The sequence below is a fragment of the Hylobates moloch genome, unplaced genomic scaffold (genome assembly GCF_009828535.3).
Source record: "Hylobates moloch isolate HMO894 unplaced genomic scaffold, HMol_V3 SCAFFOLD_5, whole genome shotgun sequence".
NCBI lineage: Eukaryota > Metazoa > Chordata > Mammalia > Primates > Hylobatidae > Hylobates > Hylobates moloch.
Window position 1 is genome coordinate 116,049,489 of NW_026652280.1, and position 18,611 is coordinate 116,068,099.

General features: G+C 40.9%; 2 protein-coding genes across 5 annotated transcripts in view; one reads left to right on the forward strand and one right to left on the reverse strand.

The window, feature by feature from the left end:
* RAP1A (RAP1A, member of RAS oncogene family) overlaps positions 1-13,318 on the reverse strand; it is a 95,234-nt gene extending 81,916 nt beyond the window's left edge. The window contains exons 1-2 of one of the 4 annotated variants that reach the window (XM_058439469.1): positions 13,242-13,306; positions 5,524-5,613 (exon numbers count right to left, since the gene is read on the reverse strand). The gene's annotated coding sequence lies outside the window, so the exon portion shown is untranslated. Of the gene's footprint in view, positions 1-5,519; positions 5,614-13,241 lie in introns of all 4 variants that reach the window. The other 3 variants (XM_058439468.1, XM_032155017.2, XM_058439467.1) reach the window with 3 other exon arrangements.
* On the forward strand, positions 12,613-15,570 carry LOC116469611 (homeobox protein Hox-D9-like). Its single transcript, XM_032155016.2, has 2 exons — positions 12,613-12,851; positions 12,959-15,570. Exon 2 carries the CDS (start codon positions 13,113-13,115, stop codon positions 13,677-13,679), a length of 567 nt encoding a protein of 188 aa, XP_032010907.1. The 5' UTR covers positions 12,613-12,851; positions 12,959-13,112; the 3' UTR covers positions 13,680-15,570.
* The last annotated feature ends 3,041 nt before the right edge of the window (positions 15,571-18,611 follow it).

The window sequence follows — 18,611 nt, forward strand, 5'->3', positions numbered from 1 at the left end:
TTGAGACGAAGTTTTGCTCTTGTTGCCCAGGCTGGAGTGCAATGGCACCATCCTGGCTCACCACAACCTCTGCCTCCCAGGTTCAAGGGATTCTCCTGCCTCAGCCTCCTGAGTAGCTGGGATTACAGGCATGCGCCACCACACCCAGCTAGTTTTTTTGTATTTTTTTTTTTAGTGGAGACAGGGTTTCTCCATGTTAGTCAGGGTGATCTCAAACTCCCGACCTCAGGCGATCCGCCCGCCTCGACCTCCCAAAGTGCTGGGATTACAGGCATGAGCCACCACACCCGGCCGTAGGCTCCAATATCTAATCCAAAGTATTCTACTCCTTCAACCATAATTTACCTCCTCCTAGCCCTCATTCTATCAATTTCATTTCTCTTTTTTGAGAAAATAAATTCCTTTTCCACAGTCTAGCATGTCAACTTACATGTGTTATTTCCCTATGGTAAATTCTGTATCATAATTATGTTCCTTTCTCAACCGTACTCTGATTTCTTTCAATTTCTCAATTACCTATATGTACTTTCATCCTTTAGGTATCCATTCCTATGATATTCATTTAAAAGAATACTAAACTTAAAATTTACTAAGATATTAATTTGAAGGATTAGAAACTTTATAAACACAGGGTTCAGAGATTTCATACTCCTATTCTGCCTGGGTATAGGCATTAGTTAAAAAAAAAAAAAAGGCCTCATTTATCCTACTAACCATTAAATGACTTAGAATTATCTGTTTTTATTTCTGAGCAACAAATCACACACTTTGATATTCTAATAGAAGACGGAAACAAACACATGCCACCAACCCTGCCCCACTCCCCACAGACTGTGATAGATATTAGGTAGACAATTATGGCTAAACATTTGGACTACTGTAATTCCATCACCTCATTTCAGAATACTAAATTCTTAAATGGTTACAAAAAAAATTAAGATATAAACAGAACCAAAAGATGTTATTGATAATGAACACTATGGTGCAAAGCAGACTTTTTTTTTTTTAAAGCTGAAAACTCTACAAATTACTCAGTTAACAGGCCGGGCTCGGTGGCTCACGCCTGTAATCCCAGCACTTTGGGAGGCCAAGGCGTGTGGATCACGAGGTCAGGAGATCGAGACCACGGTGAAACCCCGTCTCTACTAAAAATACAAAAAATTAGCTGGGCGCGGTGGCGAGCGCCTGTAGTCCCAGCTACGTGGGAGGCTGAGGCAGGAGAATGGCGTGAACCCGGGAGGCGGAGCTTGCAGTGAGCCGAGATAGCGCCACTGCACTCCAGCCTGGGCGACAGCGAGACTCTGTCTCAAAAAAAAAAAAAAAAAAAAAAACCAAATTACTCAGTTAACAAAGCCTAAGAGAAAATTATACTTTGTAAGTGTTTGATCTTTATTTCTCTCCTCAGGATTTTTACTGTATGATTTATGCAAAAAAAAGACAGGTGAAGTCACTTTATTTCTGTTTCTAGACTCATTTAGGAGAAAAATGGTGTGACTCACTGAAAACAGTATAGGGACAGAGGCAGTCTCCTGTCATTTACACATTCATTCATGTTTACATTTAAGCAAGATACAAATATGTATTGATCACCTATTTTCTGCTTTGTATTGCAAAAGTCCCTTCTTCTGGACGTTTACTATCCACGTGATCCTCCTCTATAATTAGAGCTGCATAAATTTTCACAAATTACATAATTACTTTGAGTTTCATCACCTGTAAAAAAACTGGACAATAACAATATCTACTTTATAGATTTACTGTGCAAATTAAATAGGATGTAAGGGATCTACACTCAAAAACATATGAGTTCCCTTCTCCCTGTAGGTCCATTACAGATAGGATATTAATCAATGGCTCCCAACCCTTCTATAAAAAAACTCTATTCTATTCCATGGATTTCACGTGTTTAAAGATTTTTGTCTACCAACTGCAATGACATCTTATTAATCACATAAGTAAAAGCTAATCAAAATTCTCAAATTGCCAAAGACTTAAAAACTAACAAAACCCAATGCTAGGATCTTTAAGGGATAAGTACAATATTTTATTTCCTTAACAATCTGCAAATCGCTACAATGTATGATAATGATTTGAGTCAATATAATCATTGGTCAAAGAAAAGATATATAATATTTTATCTGTATAAGTCTATTTAGAGTAAATGCACAATTTTCATTTGACTTTTTGTAATACTAATCATAATTCCTTCCTATCTCTGCAGATCCCTGGGAAAAACATAATTTATGGACCAGAAATTAGTGATTCTGTATGTCTAGAAAAACTACTGGTTACCCTACAGATTTAAATGAGTATTATTAGTAACACCATCTTCAAATTCACAGGTTGCATATATTTACCCATAAAGAGAAATAATGATATCCAGTGAGCTGTTCCCTATCAACCTCATCTACCAGGCTTTTCCTAGCCTTGTGATGACAAGGGTCTTTTTGTTCTTCCTCAAACATGATGATCCGCTTCCCACTTTAGGGCCTTTGCACCAACGGGCCCTTTCTCTGCCTGGTTCATTCTTCTTATATACTGTTATGTGTCTGGCATTTTGTAATTCGGGTGCCACATTAAATATCACCATCTCAGTGAGCTTTTCCACAACACTCAATTTAAAACCCTTTCATCATTCTCTATCATTTCATCTTGCTATAGTTTCTTCATGGCATTTGGGACCTCTGAAATTATCTTATTTACTTGTTTTTCTACCGTGTCTCTACTATCATCAACCCTTCAGTGGTATAAAAATTGCCATGAAAGCACGTCTTATTCACTGCTAAATCTCTGGTTCCTAGAATAGTATCAAGCACTCAATAATCACTCAATAAATACATGTTGGACGACTAGCCAAACTGTTTATTATTACTGTAGGGAATGACTGATTTCTTAGTCAAGAATTTATATTTAGCATTCAAAATTGCTGATTCAAAAGGAGTATGAAAAAATCTTCTGATAAAGAAAAATGTATATAATATTCTATTCAACCAGTACACTTCATTTTGTTTTATTTTAATCCTTCGGGATAGAAGCATACAAAAGTCTATTCACATTTCAGACACTTTGTATGTCACCTCATGTAAAAATTAAATGAACTATCTTATAATAGTATGCCATAAACTGCTAGCTACTTAATTTAATAATTTATTTTTTCTGTCAAGATGCAAGCATGTTTCTAAAAATGTAAGACAACAGGCCATCATAGTCACAATGCCAGAATGGCCCAAACTAAGGACTATGCTATTCTCTCAGCCATAGTTTAAGGAGTAGGAGTGATGGGAAGAGAATGACTGTAGTTCAGATTTCTGCTGGACAAACAGGCAGAAGTATCCTCAAACTTATTCAAAAGAGACTCTTACAGTTTGTAGACATTAAATCATCGTTTTGAATATCTGAGGTCCCTTTAGTAAATGAAATTTCATTCAGTTGACCAGATCTGGGCTTTTGCAGATTCACATAGGAAAAACACAGTATTTGTAAAAAAAAAAAAAAAAAAAAGTCACACGCACACAATCCCCAACACTATGAGCACTATGAGTTACATTTGCTTATTAATTTAAAAATATTTTCAAGGATAGTTTTAAAGGGAAGAGATTTGAATAAAAATAATAAGTACTTTATTTCTGAATTTAGGCAGTATTTGGAAACTAAAAGAAACATTAAGAAAGGTATGACAACTCACTGTTTTAAAAAATGCAAACACTTTACAAGTATCACAAGCCTGTATTTTTTTAAATTGGTGGTTGCTTCTTTTCTCCATTGGAAGATACCGAGCAGACAATTCACAGCTCATGTGAGTTTACTTATCAGTCAAAAAGAAATACTATTAATATCAATCTCTGGCTAACTTGCTTTATATTATTCAGTCAAGTGGAAAGTATGAGTAGAGCTCTAGTCAGGTACTAGAATGACTAAAAATGGCATCTGCAAACTCTCTGTTTTTAATTAGGAAAATTCAGGGGTGAGAGAGAAAACAGGAATACTAAAAGTAATGTTTTTCTAAACATCATACACCCAATTTCCCATTTTTTTGCTTCTATATTTTACTTAGAAGCTGCTTAACAAACAAGAAGTCTATATTTCACTTATCACTTCTGCTCACACAACCGGTGTTTTTAAAGTCCTGCAGCAATCACAAATGCTACAAAAACCACATGCAGAAGAATTTCACCTTACAGTGAAGCGTTTTAAGGTAATAGCTCCAGAAATACAAAGTCTAAAAGCGAGGATATCCTGTTAACCAAGAACTCAAAATGCTAACTAAATAAAATTACTGCAGGAGATTGTACACATATATTTTTAAAAGCATAAATATATGCTTTTTACTGATGAAATGATAGGAATCTTGGAATGTTTTATCCTTCAATTTTTAAAAAAACAATAGTAACAACCAAAGTGTACTGAGTCCCATCTTCTCTCAAAGGCTGCCTAACTGCATGTAAGCCTAGGCTGTTTCTTTTGAATTTAATCTCCAAATTGGTTGTATAGATCTTCACAAACCTGAAGCCTAAGCACTTCCTCCAAAACCCTCCCTCTTGTTTTCCTTTAAACCCTCAGATCTCACCTTACCTGTGTTACTATTAATCCAGATTCCCTGTCTTCAACCTCTTCCTTCCTCAATTCATTCTTTACTCTACAAGCAAATTCATCTGCTTTTCAATGAATGCTTTTATCAAGTCATTTTCCACATACCAAAGCTTGTACTCCTGAAAAAGTCTACACTTATCAACCTAGCATTCAATGGCTTAAAAGTCTAGCCCCAATCTCCATAATTCTCCCTTATCTCCATATTTTCTAACTATACAAAAGCCTAGGCTTCTGTCAAATCAATCACCTGTCCTCCAACTTCTCCTGAACTTTCTTTCTATCTTGGCACATGCCACTCCTACCACAAAGAATGTCCACCATTCCCCTCCTGCTGCCACTGCTCACCACAGCCCATTTGCATTTCAGCATTTATTCATGTAAACAAGAACACAAAAATGAGATATTTCTTGCCCTTGAGGAGACTGGCAGAAAAAACAAATTTAATGAAAACAGCTAGTTTTTATTAAATACCTATGTGCCAAGTGGTCTTACACATTATTCTAATCCTCTCAACAATCCTATGGGGTAGATATTATTCTCCTTTTATAAAACTAAGGAAGCCAAGGTTTAGAAAAATCAAATCATACACATATTTAGCAGGTTGCTTCAAATCATGTACTTAGTAAGTGGCAAAGCAAGGACACGAACCCAGGCTGCCTAACTCCAGAGCTACTGCTCTAAACATTAACAATTTTTTTTTGTTTTTTCAAAGTCAGAACCATGGGACTACCCCCTTCATCTATCTGAAATAATTTAGTTTTACATATTATTTCTACTTATTACACACTATAAAACAAGCTTTCTCATGTTTGTCATTTTAATAAAAGAACATTAAAATTCTAGCTCTCCATTAATATGAGGATTTCTGCTATTATCACCCAAGAATATAACAGATGTCTATTACATTGGCAAAGATTGTAAAAACTGACCTACTCAATGCCATTGAAGGTGCAGTGAGACACATACTCTTATACACAGGGTAATCACCCTCTGATCCAGTTATCCCACTTCTGGGAATCTATCCTACAGGAAGAAAAAAAAAAAAAAACAGAGATGCAATCAAAGATACATGTACAAAAAACGTCTGTCCCAGTGTTATTTAAAATAGCAATATTATAAAGAATCAACTTTAAAGTCTCAAACTAGGAGACCAACATCCCATGCACGAAAAAAAAAAAAAGTATGATCAAAACAATATATATAAAGTTATAATTCTAAGTTTCGTAAAAAAAATAAAAATAAAAAATCCGTACATGCAAGGAACAAACTGGAAAAATGTATATTAAAGTATTAGTAGTAACTTTTTCTGGATGATAGGCTCATGGATGTTTTCAATTTATTCTTTACATTTAACATTCTTTTCAAAATCTGCCACAGTATAACATGAATTACTTTAAACACACACAAAAAATGTTTAAGCAGTTATAACCACTGAAAAAAGATCCTGAATCTAACAAGGGCATATTACTTGGAATAAGAAATACATTTCCTAGTGCAAAGAAAACGTCAGACTTTTTTCCAGCTTCTATTATGCCCAGAAGCTTGTTTCCAGCTTCTATTATGCTCACCTTTACTTTTAGGTTGTGTAAAGAATGTCATCCAAAACTCAGTAGTACCTGTATTTATGAAACTGCACAAGGCCCACTATCTAAAAGTCAGCCAATGTTCCAAGAGAAAGAATCACACTTAAATGGACTATTTTATTATATATGTCTACTGAGAATAATACATGTCCAATTAATCCAAACTCAAAACATGCAAAAATGGAAAAACCAGAAAAATTATTCTCATTTTGCAAACTACATATATTATTGTTGCCTTATAAACACATCATAATTAATTAGGTCGGGAGAGAAGAGGATCTTGAAAATAAAACTGTCAAGCTAACAACAGTCACTAAAAATGCACATTTATGCATGTTGTCTATTTGCACATTTCTGTCCTAGCAGATAGTTGACTTTAGTGGCAAAGGATGATTTTAATCAGTGTAGAAAAAAATATTAACATGCCATTCTACAAAACAACTTCTGACATTAAACAGAGAATTGAAATTGCTAGCTGAACCAGGAAACAACTTCCCTACAATGTGTGTATATACATGCATGTGTGTGTGTGTGTGTGTGTGTGTGCGTGTGTGTGTGTATGTATACATATGCAGACAAGCTATTTACAAAAAATAAGTCTTGGACTGAAGTAAAACAGGCAGTAAACCAACAATTCTTATTTAACTCTATTTTAAACAACTGGGAAACTGATTTGGTCTAATACTCATAAGCTGTTAGAAAAAAAGACCACCGAAATAGCTGTTCACCAACTAAGAGAATTTGAGATGTTCACAATTTATTTTACGTAAAAAATGAGTATCATTCTATTTTCACTCTATCATGAAAATACAACACTGATTTATAAAACACATGACAGGCTGTGGCAAACAAAATAAACTGCTAGACTATAATAAATTCCTTCAAGCAGAAACTACACCTTCACATCTCAGTATCCATCAAAGAGCCTAATTTGGGTTTACTTAAACATCTGTTCAATGACTGAAACTGAAATCTATTAATGAAATTATGAATTAACTGTGGTGGCACACGCCTGTAGTCCTAGCTACTCAGGAGGCTGAAGTGGGAGGATAGCTTGAGCCCAGGAGGTGGAGAACAGCATGGGTGATATAGCAAGACTCTGTGAAAGAAAAAGGAAGAAAAGGGAAATAGAAAAAGAAAGAGGAAGAGAAGAGAGAAAAAAGAAAAGAAATTATGCAACCTTTTCACAGGCATAGGATGGAATTTAAAGGGTAGTTCCAAAGGTATCAATAGATTTGGGCTAGACTGTTCACTGTGTAAAACTGAAAGATTAGCGTTAAGTTTCAACTGCTACAATATTTAACTTAGTGCCTGCTTGCTTAATGTTTTATAATATAGCCAACTTGTCTAGAACAGAATGATCCTACTGATAAATGAATTTAAAATATCACTGAAAACACAGTGAGTGAATTTACTCTCTGGATTACACATCTGACATATCTGAAATGTATAGTCAGCAATAAAATTTCCACTACTAACTTAGAGTCATATAAATTGCATTTGGGATATATCCAAATAGTCGTATTCAGTTCTTTGTGCCTCTTTTTATAGTTTTGTCTTTTCTAAAGACAAAAACAAAACAAAAAAGAAAACAGTTAAAAAACAAAAGACATCTAAAACACAGTCCTACCACGAACAAAACTGTCTTTTACCTCCAGAATAAGTGGGTACAGCACTGCACTGCAAAAAGCCATGACTGAGTAACATGTTATAGGTGTATACACCTAGGAGTTCAAGGTAAGGCACTTCAAGTTTTAATTAACCCAAAAGTATCTTTTATTAGTTTTTTTTAGTTTAATATACTGCTATGCTTATGAAATATGGCCTAATTTAAATACATTCGGACACTAAAACATATGATTACATATTTAATTTTAAATTTAGTTAACTTTAACACTTTGAACCACTCTACCAGTGTAAACTAAATAGGTCAGAGGTAAGAAACACTGGGAAAATTTGAGTGATTTATAAAGAAATTTTTTTCAGATTTATCTAACCTAAATTTATATAGCCTAAGTAAATAAGTCATTAGTGCTTTTAAAAAAGCCATTAACTTGTCTACTGATTGGAGTTTATTTCATAAAACATTTAATTTTCCATGCATATATCATGTATTTCCGAAAATTAAAAGAATTATTTTTAAACCACTTATAAAAGCACATTTTTCCTGTTTCAACTCTACCTTAATAACCATACACAATTTCCTTTTTTTATTGGTGCATGTGTATATGCATGTTTGTACCTTCTACTTCTAAAAGGCTTATTTTCAAGCGGAAATGAGACCATGGCATGGTTCTCTGTTGAACTGCTTTGTTGATCAGAACCTCATGATAATGAACAAAGCTAAGCTTATAGGTTCAATACTCATCTAGATCATTTAACTTTGAAACAAAGTGCCCTCTTAACCAGCCATCTCACAACTGTGTGCAGGGGACTGAGAGAATGTGAATTATGCAGTGCAAATCTATACCACTATTACAAAAGTTTCAAAATGTAAATGAGCTAATATTAACATTATCTTTGTATATGAAAAACTAAAAAGCACATAAAAACTATTGCTTGTAATCCCCATACTTCATGCACACAATAAAAGAAAAAATGGACACTTCTTCTGTCTCAGTAACATACTAAAGCTTATTGTTTAATGCTAATCTTTTTCATAAGATATGAATCTGGCATTAAGTAATGCAGCAATTATATGACATCAGAATAAGCAAAAAATTCTTGGAAATAGGTCGTAACTCTTCTTACAAATGATTAGGTGTAATCAATTAATTGTTATAACCAATTAATTTGAAAAGGGACATTATAAACAAGTAAACTTACATTCACAATTTCAAATGTATCCCAATATTAAAATATAACTGCTTTACATTAGTTATTTTCACTGACCAACTAAAATAAGAGAATTTTAGAACCACGAGATTAGAAGTGATCTGAGGTTCGATGAACATTTACGGTGTCCCTATCACATGTCAGAAACAGAACAAGATGCTTTCAAGTAACTCAAGTGATTCAACCCACTCCCTTGTATAGAAGTCAAAGCTCCCCACCTATGCCAAATCAACCCATCTAGGTTCCAGAACCAGAAATTCTGGGCAAAGCCCTCACAGTGGTATAGTTTTCTATCAAAACTGGCTGGTGTCATCATCCCCTATAAATCAAATAAAATTTCAATGTTGACCTATTTAACAAAAACAATAGTCTCAGCCACACAAGTCCAGCACTTTGGGAGGCCAAGGCAGGCGGATCATGAGGTCAGGGGTTCAAGACTAGCCTTACCAACATGGTGAAACCCTGTCTCTACTAAAAAAACACAAAAATTAGCCAGGTGTGGTGGCACATGCCTGTAATCCCAGCTACTCAGGAGGCTAAGGCAGGAGAATCCCTTGAACCTGGGAGACGGAGGTTGCAGTGAGCCAAGATCACACCACTATACTCCAGCCTGGGTGACAGGCTTAGAGCAAGACTCCGTCTCAGAAAAAAAAAAAAAAAAAAGTCTCTTTTTTGAACTATAAAGAAATACAACAATTAAAAAATTCAACTGTGAGTCTTCAACTAAGTACCTACACAATTTACTGCAAAGAACAAAACATGGGGCTGTCACAGCTATAAAATTCTAAAAACATCATACAAAACAGAAATTAAACAAATTACAGATACCATTAAAAATTCCTTTGTTGCCAGCCACAGTGGCTCACCCCTGTAATCCCAACAACTTTTGGAGGCCAAGGTGGCCGGATCACTTGGGGTCAGGAGTTTGAGATCAGCCTGGCCAACATGGGGAAATCTCGTCTCTACTAACAATAAAAAAAAAAAAAAATTAGCTGGGCGTGGTGGTGGGTACCTGTTATCCCAGCTATTCGGGAGGCTGAGACAAGAGAATCGCTTGAGCCCAGGAGGCAGAGGTTGCAGTGAGCCAAGATTGCACCACTGCACATCAGGCTGGGTGACAGAGCAAGATTCGTCTCAAAAAAATTCAATTTTTAAAAATACCCCTTGGCAAGGAAAAAAAACAATTACCAACATGAAAATTTGGATGTCTAATCACTATTTTATATAAAATATCATCAACCATACACTAAAGTTGATGGGTAACACTAAACACTGGCAAGATCTGGAGTAACTTAACTATTACAATACAAATAATGACAGACTGTGAAACTCCCTGAGGGCAGAGACCCTGTCTAATTCATCTCTGTATCCAACAATTAGCATCCTGTAGTTAAATGTTGGGGAGGTAAGCTAACATCCGAACTTTAAACGTGAGCTATCGAAAAATTCAACTTAACAATCTGAAAGTTCTCTTTTTATGACTGACATTATTTTTTAAATGTTAAACAATAATGTCCAATGCAAGTATACAAGTGACATTACCATGAAATGTTTGTCGACAACTGTGGATGCCAAAATAGGTATAACCTAGTCTTAAGAGTGTAAGGTAGGGTGAGGGGATAGAAACAGTGGCAGGGAAGGGTAGTAAGGGAAGACCTGAGACTGGTGCAGAGACCTGAAGAAGTGAGGGATATATACTGCCTTGGGGAAAAAGGTTACAGGCAGAGAGGACATTAAGTGCAGACACCTGAGTGTATTTGACCTTTTTGGGAACTAGGAGGCCAGTGTGGCTGGGGTACAGTAAGCAAGAGGAAAAGTAAAGGGGCTTGAGATTAGGGAAATTGCTGGGCAGCTGTAAGGCTTGTAGGCCATGGTAAGAACTTTGGATTTTACTGTGAATGAGATGGGAAAACACTGGAGGGTTTTGAATAGAAGAGAGACTTGTTCTGAAGTTTGTGAGCATCATTGTAGCTGCTGTGTGGAAATCAACTTGGGGTGGAGGGGCAAGAGTGGAAGCTGGAAGATCAATTAGGAGATTAATAATCTTCATTTCTAACCTTTTTCAGTGATTGCAAAATTGTGTATCTTTCTGCTGTTGGGCAAGTAGTTTCCTTTTCTTCCCATCTATTAAAATAATTAAACGAACATGTGCATATACAACATTTTCTTTCTTTTGTAATATTTCCTTGGGATTTATTTTCAGAAGGACTACAGGAACAACGTATATGAATATACTTGTCTTCTGGGGTACATTAAGTGTAGATACTGTCCTTCCCGAGGCCATACGAAAAGTGAACAAAGGCTTTTGAGCTGTTTTAATATGGAACTGTGTAACACTGAGGGATTCCACCCAGTTCACTTCTAAGACATAAGTTCATGGTTGGCCTCAGAGGGTCCCTAAAACTAATTCAAAATTTTGTGAATAAATGCCTATTAACTTTATTCTGGGGAGAGAGTTTATATATTTCATCATATTCTCAAAGGTGTCAGTGGCCTAGAAAAGGTTAAGAATTACTATCTTACAAACTGGAAATGGACTGCAATATCCTAATATAGGGTACCTCTCAAAAGGACAGAAGATTTAATACCTAGACTCATCTTTGTAATCATTCAATTCATTCCACAAATACTGAACATGTACGATCCTCAATACCTAGCAGCTAATCGTATCTGAAGTAGACCATAGTTTAAAACACCAAGAAAACTAGACAGGATTCACTGAAATATCACGCTACAAAAAAATATCGAACTATATAATTTCAAAACAACAACGTTACAGGAAAGCATAATAAAGACAGAAAGTCTGGGGCCTAATTTAATGCTTATTATGTCAAAGTATCACAGAAATAAATTACATCACAAGGAAAGAAAAACTACACATAGGCATGTCCACCCCCACACATTCTGACAGGAAACCCAAAGAAAGTTTCCAAATCCTGTTTCCAGCAGCATCTCTTCTGAGACGGCCCTTCATGCTTTTGAAGGTAGGAGCCCCAAGTTAAATCTAAGAGCTGATACTTTACTCTTACTGTAATCAAAACAAAAACATCATCCACCACCTAAGAAGAAGAGTGGCTACCTGTAGGGCTGTGGCTCATTCACCTTCTGCTCTATTATTCTATTTCATTTCTTATACCCCCACCCTTCAAAGAAGTAACAAAATGATTTTCCTTCCCAAAACAGAATGCATTACTCCTCAATGGCAGTTCTTTTTCCAAGAGGTCAAAGGTTCCCTAAACTCTGGTTCTCAGCCCTACGAGGAGATCCCATTTTGTAGGCACAAATGTCTTCCTCTCATCTGCTCCCCGTAGCAGTAATTTACACAACTCGGCTGAAGACACCGTCCTTAACTTCCTGATTAAGGAGGCAAGAGATACTCTTACCAAGCCGCTAGTTTGAAGGATAACAAGAATCACACCGTGAACTCTTCCCTAACAAAATTCAGGGAAGAAGCAGAGACCCATGAAAAGTAACACTGAAAAGGCGAACACATGGTAAGCTACGGAAGACACGAGGGTAAAGAAGGCGGGAAAGGGGCTGGAAGGTGGAGTGGGATGTAGATGTCAGCCCTATTAACTGGGGGAATAAAGGAAGGAAAGGGAGACCCTGAACCCTGACAGAAGTGAGCCCGGAGACAGCAACGCTCCAGTCTACCCGCACTTCTACAGCAGAGGACAGAGAATTCACCCAATCCTCCAACCCCGTTGCCGGTGTGTCCCCCCACCCGCCCCCGCCGGCCCAAAAGGGAGAGCTGGGTTTGAAGGAAGCTCTGACCCTACACAGGGGACATGTAAGAGGAGGAAGGCAGCGATGTCCAACCTTCTGCTTCTCTCAGGCAGTTAGGTACGAGGGCACCGTGTCTGGGGAGATGGTGAGGGAAATGGGCTTGTGCTATGACACCTCGGGGAGTTGAAGGGTGGGGGACACAATGTCCTCTTTCTCTCCCACAGCCGGCCGGGGCCCCTCCCGACGGTCTCCCGCAGGCCTACAGTCGACCGGGTTGGTCCGCGGGCGTGGTTGGCTCTGGCCCTGGCGGCGGCCGGGCCTCCCAGATCCCCGGCCCCTCCCGCCGGCCAGGCCCCCGGGCCGCCGCCCCGGACACCGATGGAACGCGGAGGAGGAAGGGGGAGCCAGGCGACTGACCGGCGACATGAGCCGCCTCACCCTCGGCTCGGCCGACCCGCGCCCCCCGCTCCCTCTGGGACCGTCTGGGGCTCCCGGCCCCTCACTCACCCCCCTCGGTCCGGCGCCTCCTCCACCTCCTCCACCTCCTCCACCTCCTCCTCCTCCCTCCTCTCGGCCGTGGCTCCTGCTCCGGCTCTGCGCGGCGACAGCAACGGCGGCGGCGGCCTCGGGAGCGGCGGCGGCGCCTCCTCCAGAACGCGCACGCACGCACGCACCACGCAGGCCCCGCCCCCTGATTCTGCCCCGCCCCTCCAAGTTGGCGGCGGCTGGGCTTCGGCCCCGCCTTCCCCGCGGAGTTCCGGAGTCAGCTTAAAGGAGCCACGCACACTGGAGCCGGGAAAGCCTGGAACTACCGGGAAGGGGCGGGAAGTTTTAGCTTTGCATAGAGGGGGATGGGAGGTGGGTAAGACCGGAAAAAAAATGAGGAAGGGTCCAAAGATTCTAGAAGAGAATTTGGAGGGAACGCAATCATTCGACAAGCCCTAATTGAGCACCTGTTAGGTTCCAGGCGCTGTTCTAACTAAGCGCAGAGGGATAAAGTCATAGACAGGCAAAGGCCCTCTTGTAGCTTGCATGCTAGTGGAGTGGGAGAGGGGAGACAGACAACAAACAAGTGACAAAAATTGCAGGTAGTGATAAGTGGTGTGGAGAAAAATAAAGCAGGGGATAGGGTGACTTTACACCTGGTGAGATACTGCCTCTCAAAGAAGACCTTTGAGCGCATACACACGGGATGAAGGAATAAGTCTTGCAAACACGCGGGCCGGGAGGAGGAATAGCCTTTCCAGGCTGAGAACATCAGCCATAAACCCAGAGGTGGGGATACGCCTGCCATGTTGCAGAAACAGTGAAAAGCCGGCATGGCTGAGCAGCCTCAGCCAGCCCGAGAGCAGTACCAGCTAGGCTCGGAGAGGCAGGCCAGTGGCCAGATCCAGTGAAGCCTGTGGGCCATTATAACAAGAACTGGAAACCATGAGAGAAGGGTGAGCCGAGGAATGACCGCATCTGATTCACATTGTTAAAAGTTAGTCTTCCTGATCTGATGTGTGTAAAATACACAATGGGGAAGCACAGATGTCCTTGGGATACCAGTAAGGTAGCGTGGACTAACTAGCCTGGCAGCCACGGACAGGATGAGAAGAAGGCTGTTTTATTTTATTTAGATACATTTTGATTGGAATGGATTTGGATTTGGGGCATAGTGTGTGAAAGAACAAAAAGAAATCAAGAGTTGATTCTTAGGTTCAGGCCTGGTGACTGAGTTAATGGCGGTGCCACTTAATGAAATGGAGGAGCAGATTTGGGGATGGGGAAATCAAGAGCCTTTTCTTACACATGTTATGTTTAAGGTGCCTGTTATACATCCAAATGGAGATATTGAATAAACAATTGATATATGAGTCTAGAGAGATACATTTGGGATTCATTAGCACATAGATACTTTTTAAGTCTTAAGTCTAGTTAGGATCACATAGGGAGGGGAGATAGCTGAAGGAAAGGACCCAAGAGGCACTCCAACACTTGAAGGTTAAGTAGAAAAGGAGGAGCTACCGGTCAGGGCAGGAGAAACACCAAGAGAAGGTGAAGCGTTGGAAAACAAGATAATTGTTTCAGGAAGGAGGGAGTGAAAAGTCTTATCAGATACTGCTGAAATTAGTAAGATAAGGACTGAGAATTTGAACACTGGATGTGGCCTGATGAAGTTGCTGATGACCTTGATGAAAACAGTTTCAGTGGAGTCATAGGGGAGAAAGTCTGATTAGGGTATGTTAATAGGATGGGAGGTGAGGAAGAGAAAGTGTTCTAAACAGCTCTTGAGAGGCTTTGCTGTGAAGGAGAAAAGGGTAGTAGCCAGAGAGATCAAGGGAGGGTATTTTAAGATGGGAAATGCTTTTTCTCATTTTAGTATGCTGGAATGATTTTTTTTTGTTTTGTTTTGTTTTTTTGAGACGGAGTATTGCTCTGTTGCCAGGCTGGAGTGCAGTGGTGTGATCTCTGCTCACTGCAACCTCCAACTCCCTGGTTCAAGCGATTCTCCTGTCTCAGCCTCCAAAGCAGCTGGGATTACAGTCATGTGCCACCACGCCCGGCTAATTTTCTGTTTTTATTAGAGACGGGGTTTCTCCACATTGGCCAGGCTGGTCTCGAACTCCCGACCTCAGGTGATCCACCCGCCTCGGCCTCCCAAAGTGTTGGGATTACAGGTGTGAGCCACCTTGCCCAGCCGGAATGATTCTTTAGAGAGGTAAAATTGGGCCGGGCACAGTGGCTCACACCTGTAATCCCAGCACTTTGGGAGGCCAAGGCAGGTGGATCACGAGGTCAGGAGATTGAGACCATCCTGGCTAACACGGTGAAACCCCATCTCTACTAAAAATACAAAAAAATTAGCCAGGCATGGTGGCAGGCGCCTGTAGTCCCAGCTACTCGGGAGGCTGAGGCAGGAGAATGGCGTGAACCTGGAAGGCGGAACTTGCAGTGAGCCGAGATCGTGCCACTGCCCTCCAGCCTGGGCAATAGAGTGAGACTCCGTAAGAGAGGTAAAATTGATGACACAGAAGGCAAGAGGAGACAACTGGAGAAAGAGCGTCCTCAAATAGGTGAGAAGCAATTGGATCTAGCAAGAAGTGAAAGGGTTGAGGCCGGGCGCAGTGGCTCACGCTTGTAATCCCAGCACTTGGGGAGGCTGAGGCGGGCGGATCACGAGGTCAGGAGATCGAGACTACGGCGAAACCCCGTCTCTACTAAAAATACAAACAAATTAGCCGGGCGTGGTGGCGGGCGCCTGTAGTCCCAGCTACTCGGAGAGGCTGAGGCAGGAGAATGGCGTGAACCCGGGAGGCGGAGCTTGCAGTGAGCCGAGGTCGCGCCACTGCACTCCAGCCTGGGCGACAGAGCGAGACTCCGTCTCAAAAAAAAAAAAAAGAAAGGGTTGGCCTAGGATAGGAGTAAGGGAATGCATTCACACACTATTTCTGGAGAGAAGGTAGAGTGTCTGGGTGCAGATGCAGATAGATTAGGCAGGACATTTGGTGGTGGCACGCTCAGGCCCCTGCAGAGCAGAGGCGGCAGGTAGGAGCTGAAATGTAACCCTTGTTTTGCCCACAAAGCCATGTGCCCTGGTGGGGTCACATCAGCCTGGAGGAAGGGGTACTTTTCTGATTGCTCCACCAGGAGAGGTGGTGCATTTTAGCAGTCCTGCATATAACACACACACATGCGCATACACACACATGCATACCCACACACACACATGTATGGACCTTTTCCCAATTTCCACTGAGTGCCATATGTACTGGCTGCCTCACTGGGATTGATGAGGTAAGATCTGTTCTTTATGCAATGAAAAGCTGTTGGCTATTAAAGGAGATAGAAGAAGGTGAGAAATAATCTCCTTGAAGGGTGGAAAAGTGACTAGAGAAGCGTAGCATGGACAGTGCTGAGGGCCCTCTTGAGTCGATGGTCATACATTAAAGTGAGACCACTCAGCAAGGCCATGTGATTCTCCTCCAGCCACACTCCATTGCTTGGGGGTTGGAGGAGAATTGTATTTGACCAGGTCTGAGTTTTGCTGGGGAAAGCCGATGAGAGGGGTAGGAGTATTATGTAAGGGAGTGATTATAGTGGTAGACCTTGGAATTTAAGCTGGGAGGGAAGACAGGGCAAGTAAAAAGTGGTGGAGTCAATGGTTTGGTGTGGTCCCTGTGAGAAGTAGTTTGAGAGGAAGTAATCAAACAAGTGAGGGCAAGGGGACTTTCCAAAGGTTGAGCATGGGGAAGGGTAAGGCGGTTAGGGGAGAGGAAGCGCAAAGTATCTGTGAGAAAAAGGTTCAGGCTGGCTCCAAGGAGCTAAGGAAACAGCAAAGCCCTTGGGCTTCTGTCCTTATCACTGTATATGTGAACCGTTGGTTTGGAGAGGTTGAGGAACTGGATTGCCCACTCATAATCTTTAGGGAGCTGCGCAAATGGGAGAAACTGAGTGCAGGAGGAGATAAACCAATTAAATCCTCCCAGGGCTCCTTTACAAGCTTTGGGAGAACCCAATGGGCACTTTGCTTTCCCTGCCCTTTCCAGGGATATCTGACCATTTGTGTAGACACTTTATCTGGCCTGGTATTTGACAGAAACTAAACAACACCTTTCTTCCTAAATCCAGCTCCTCCTCTTCCTGACTTCCTCTTTTCTGTTCACGGCATTACCTTTCTCAGTCACTCAGCTGCCAAACCGAAGCCTCCTTTAATCCATCTTCCTCATTCTGTGCCCAATTAGTCCCTAAAGCATAGTGAGCTGCACTGTTCAATAAACATTGCACTGTGATGGAAATGTTCTTTATCTGCATAGTCCAATACAGGAGTTACATATGGCTATTGAGACTTTATTTTTTTTATTTTTATTTTTATTTTTATTTTTTTTTTTTTGAGACGGAGTCTCGCTCTGTCGCCCAGGCTGGAGTGCAGTGGCGCAATCTCGGCTCACTGCAAGCTCCGCCTCCCGGGTTCATGCCATTCTCCTGCCTCAGCCTCTCCGAGTAGCTGGGACTACAGGCGCCCACCACCACGCCCGGCTAATTTTTTGTATTTTTAGTAGAGACGGGGTTTCACCGTGGTCTCAATCTCCTGACCTCGTGATCCGCCCGCCTCGGCCTCCCAAAGTGCTGGGATTACAAGCGTGAGCCACCGCTCCCGGCAGCTATTGAGACTTTAAATGCAGCTAATGCAACTGAGGAACTAATTTTTTTTTTTTTTTTTTTTTTGAGACAGAGTCTTGCTCTGTCACCAGGCTGGAGCGCAGTGGCACGATCTTGGCTCACTACAACCCCCATCTCCCAGGTTCAAGCGATTCTCCTGCCTCAGCCTCCCAAGTAGCTGGGACTACAAGCGCAGGCCACCGCGGCCAGCTAATTTTTTTATTTTTAGTAGAGGCGGGGTTTCACCATGTTGGCCAGGATGGTCTCAATCTCCTGACCTCGTGATCTGCCCACCTCAGCCTCCCAAAGTGCTGGGATTACAGGCGTGAGCCACCACGCCTGGCCTGAATTTTAAATCCTGTTTAATTTTAATTAAAGTTACATTTAAAGAGCCTTAACTAGGAGCTACTATATTGGACTGCACAGGTATAAATACTATACTTTCTACACAATGGCCCTTCCAGCTGCCTCCACCTCTCTAGCTCTATTGCCACGACCCTAGGTCAGGTATTGGTTAACCTAGGTCGAGACTTTTGCTGTGCTCTCCTGTTTGGTCTCCTGCTTAGTTGCCTTCCCTTCAGTCTGTCTTGTGTTCTTGCCAAAACCATCTTCCTAAGGCATTGGCCAGATCATGACTCCACCTTATTTTAAAAACTATCAATAGTTCCCCATCAAATTTAGTACAAACTGCTCAACCTGGCACTTGCCCAATTGTGTATCTCCATCCCACTT

Bases quoted from the DNA above. Each gene is read 5' to 3' on its own strand.
- LOC116469611 (XM_032155016.2), top strand. From the start codon at position 13,113: ATGGAACGCGGAGGAGGAAGGGGGAGCCAGGCGACTGACCGGCGACAT.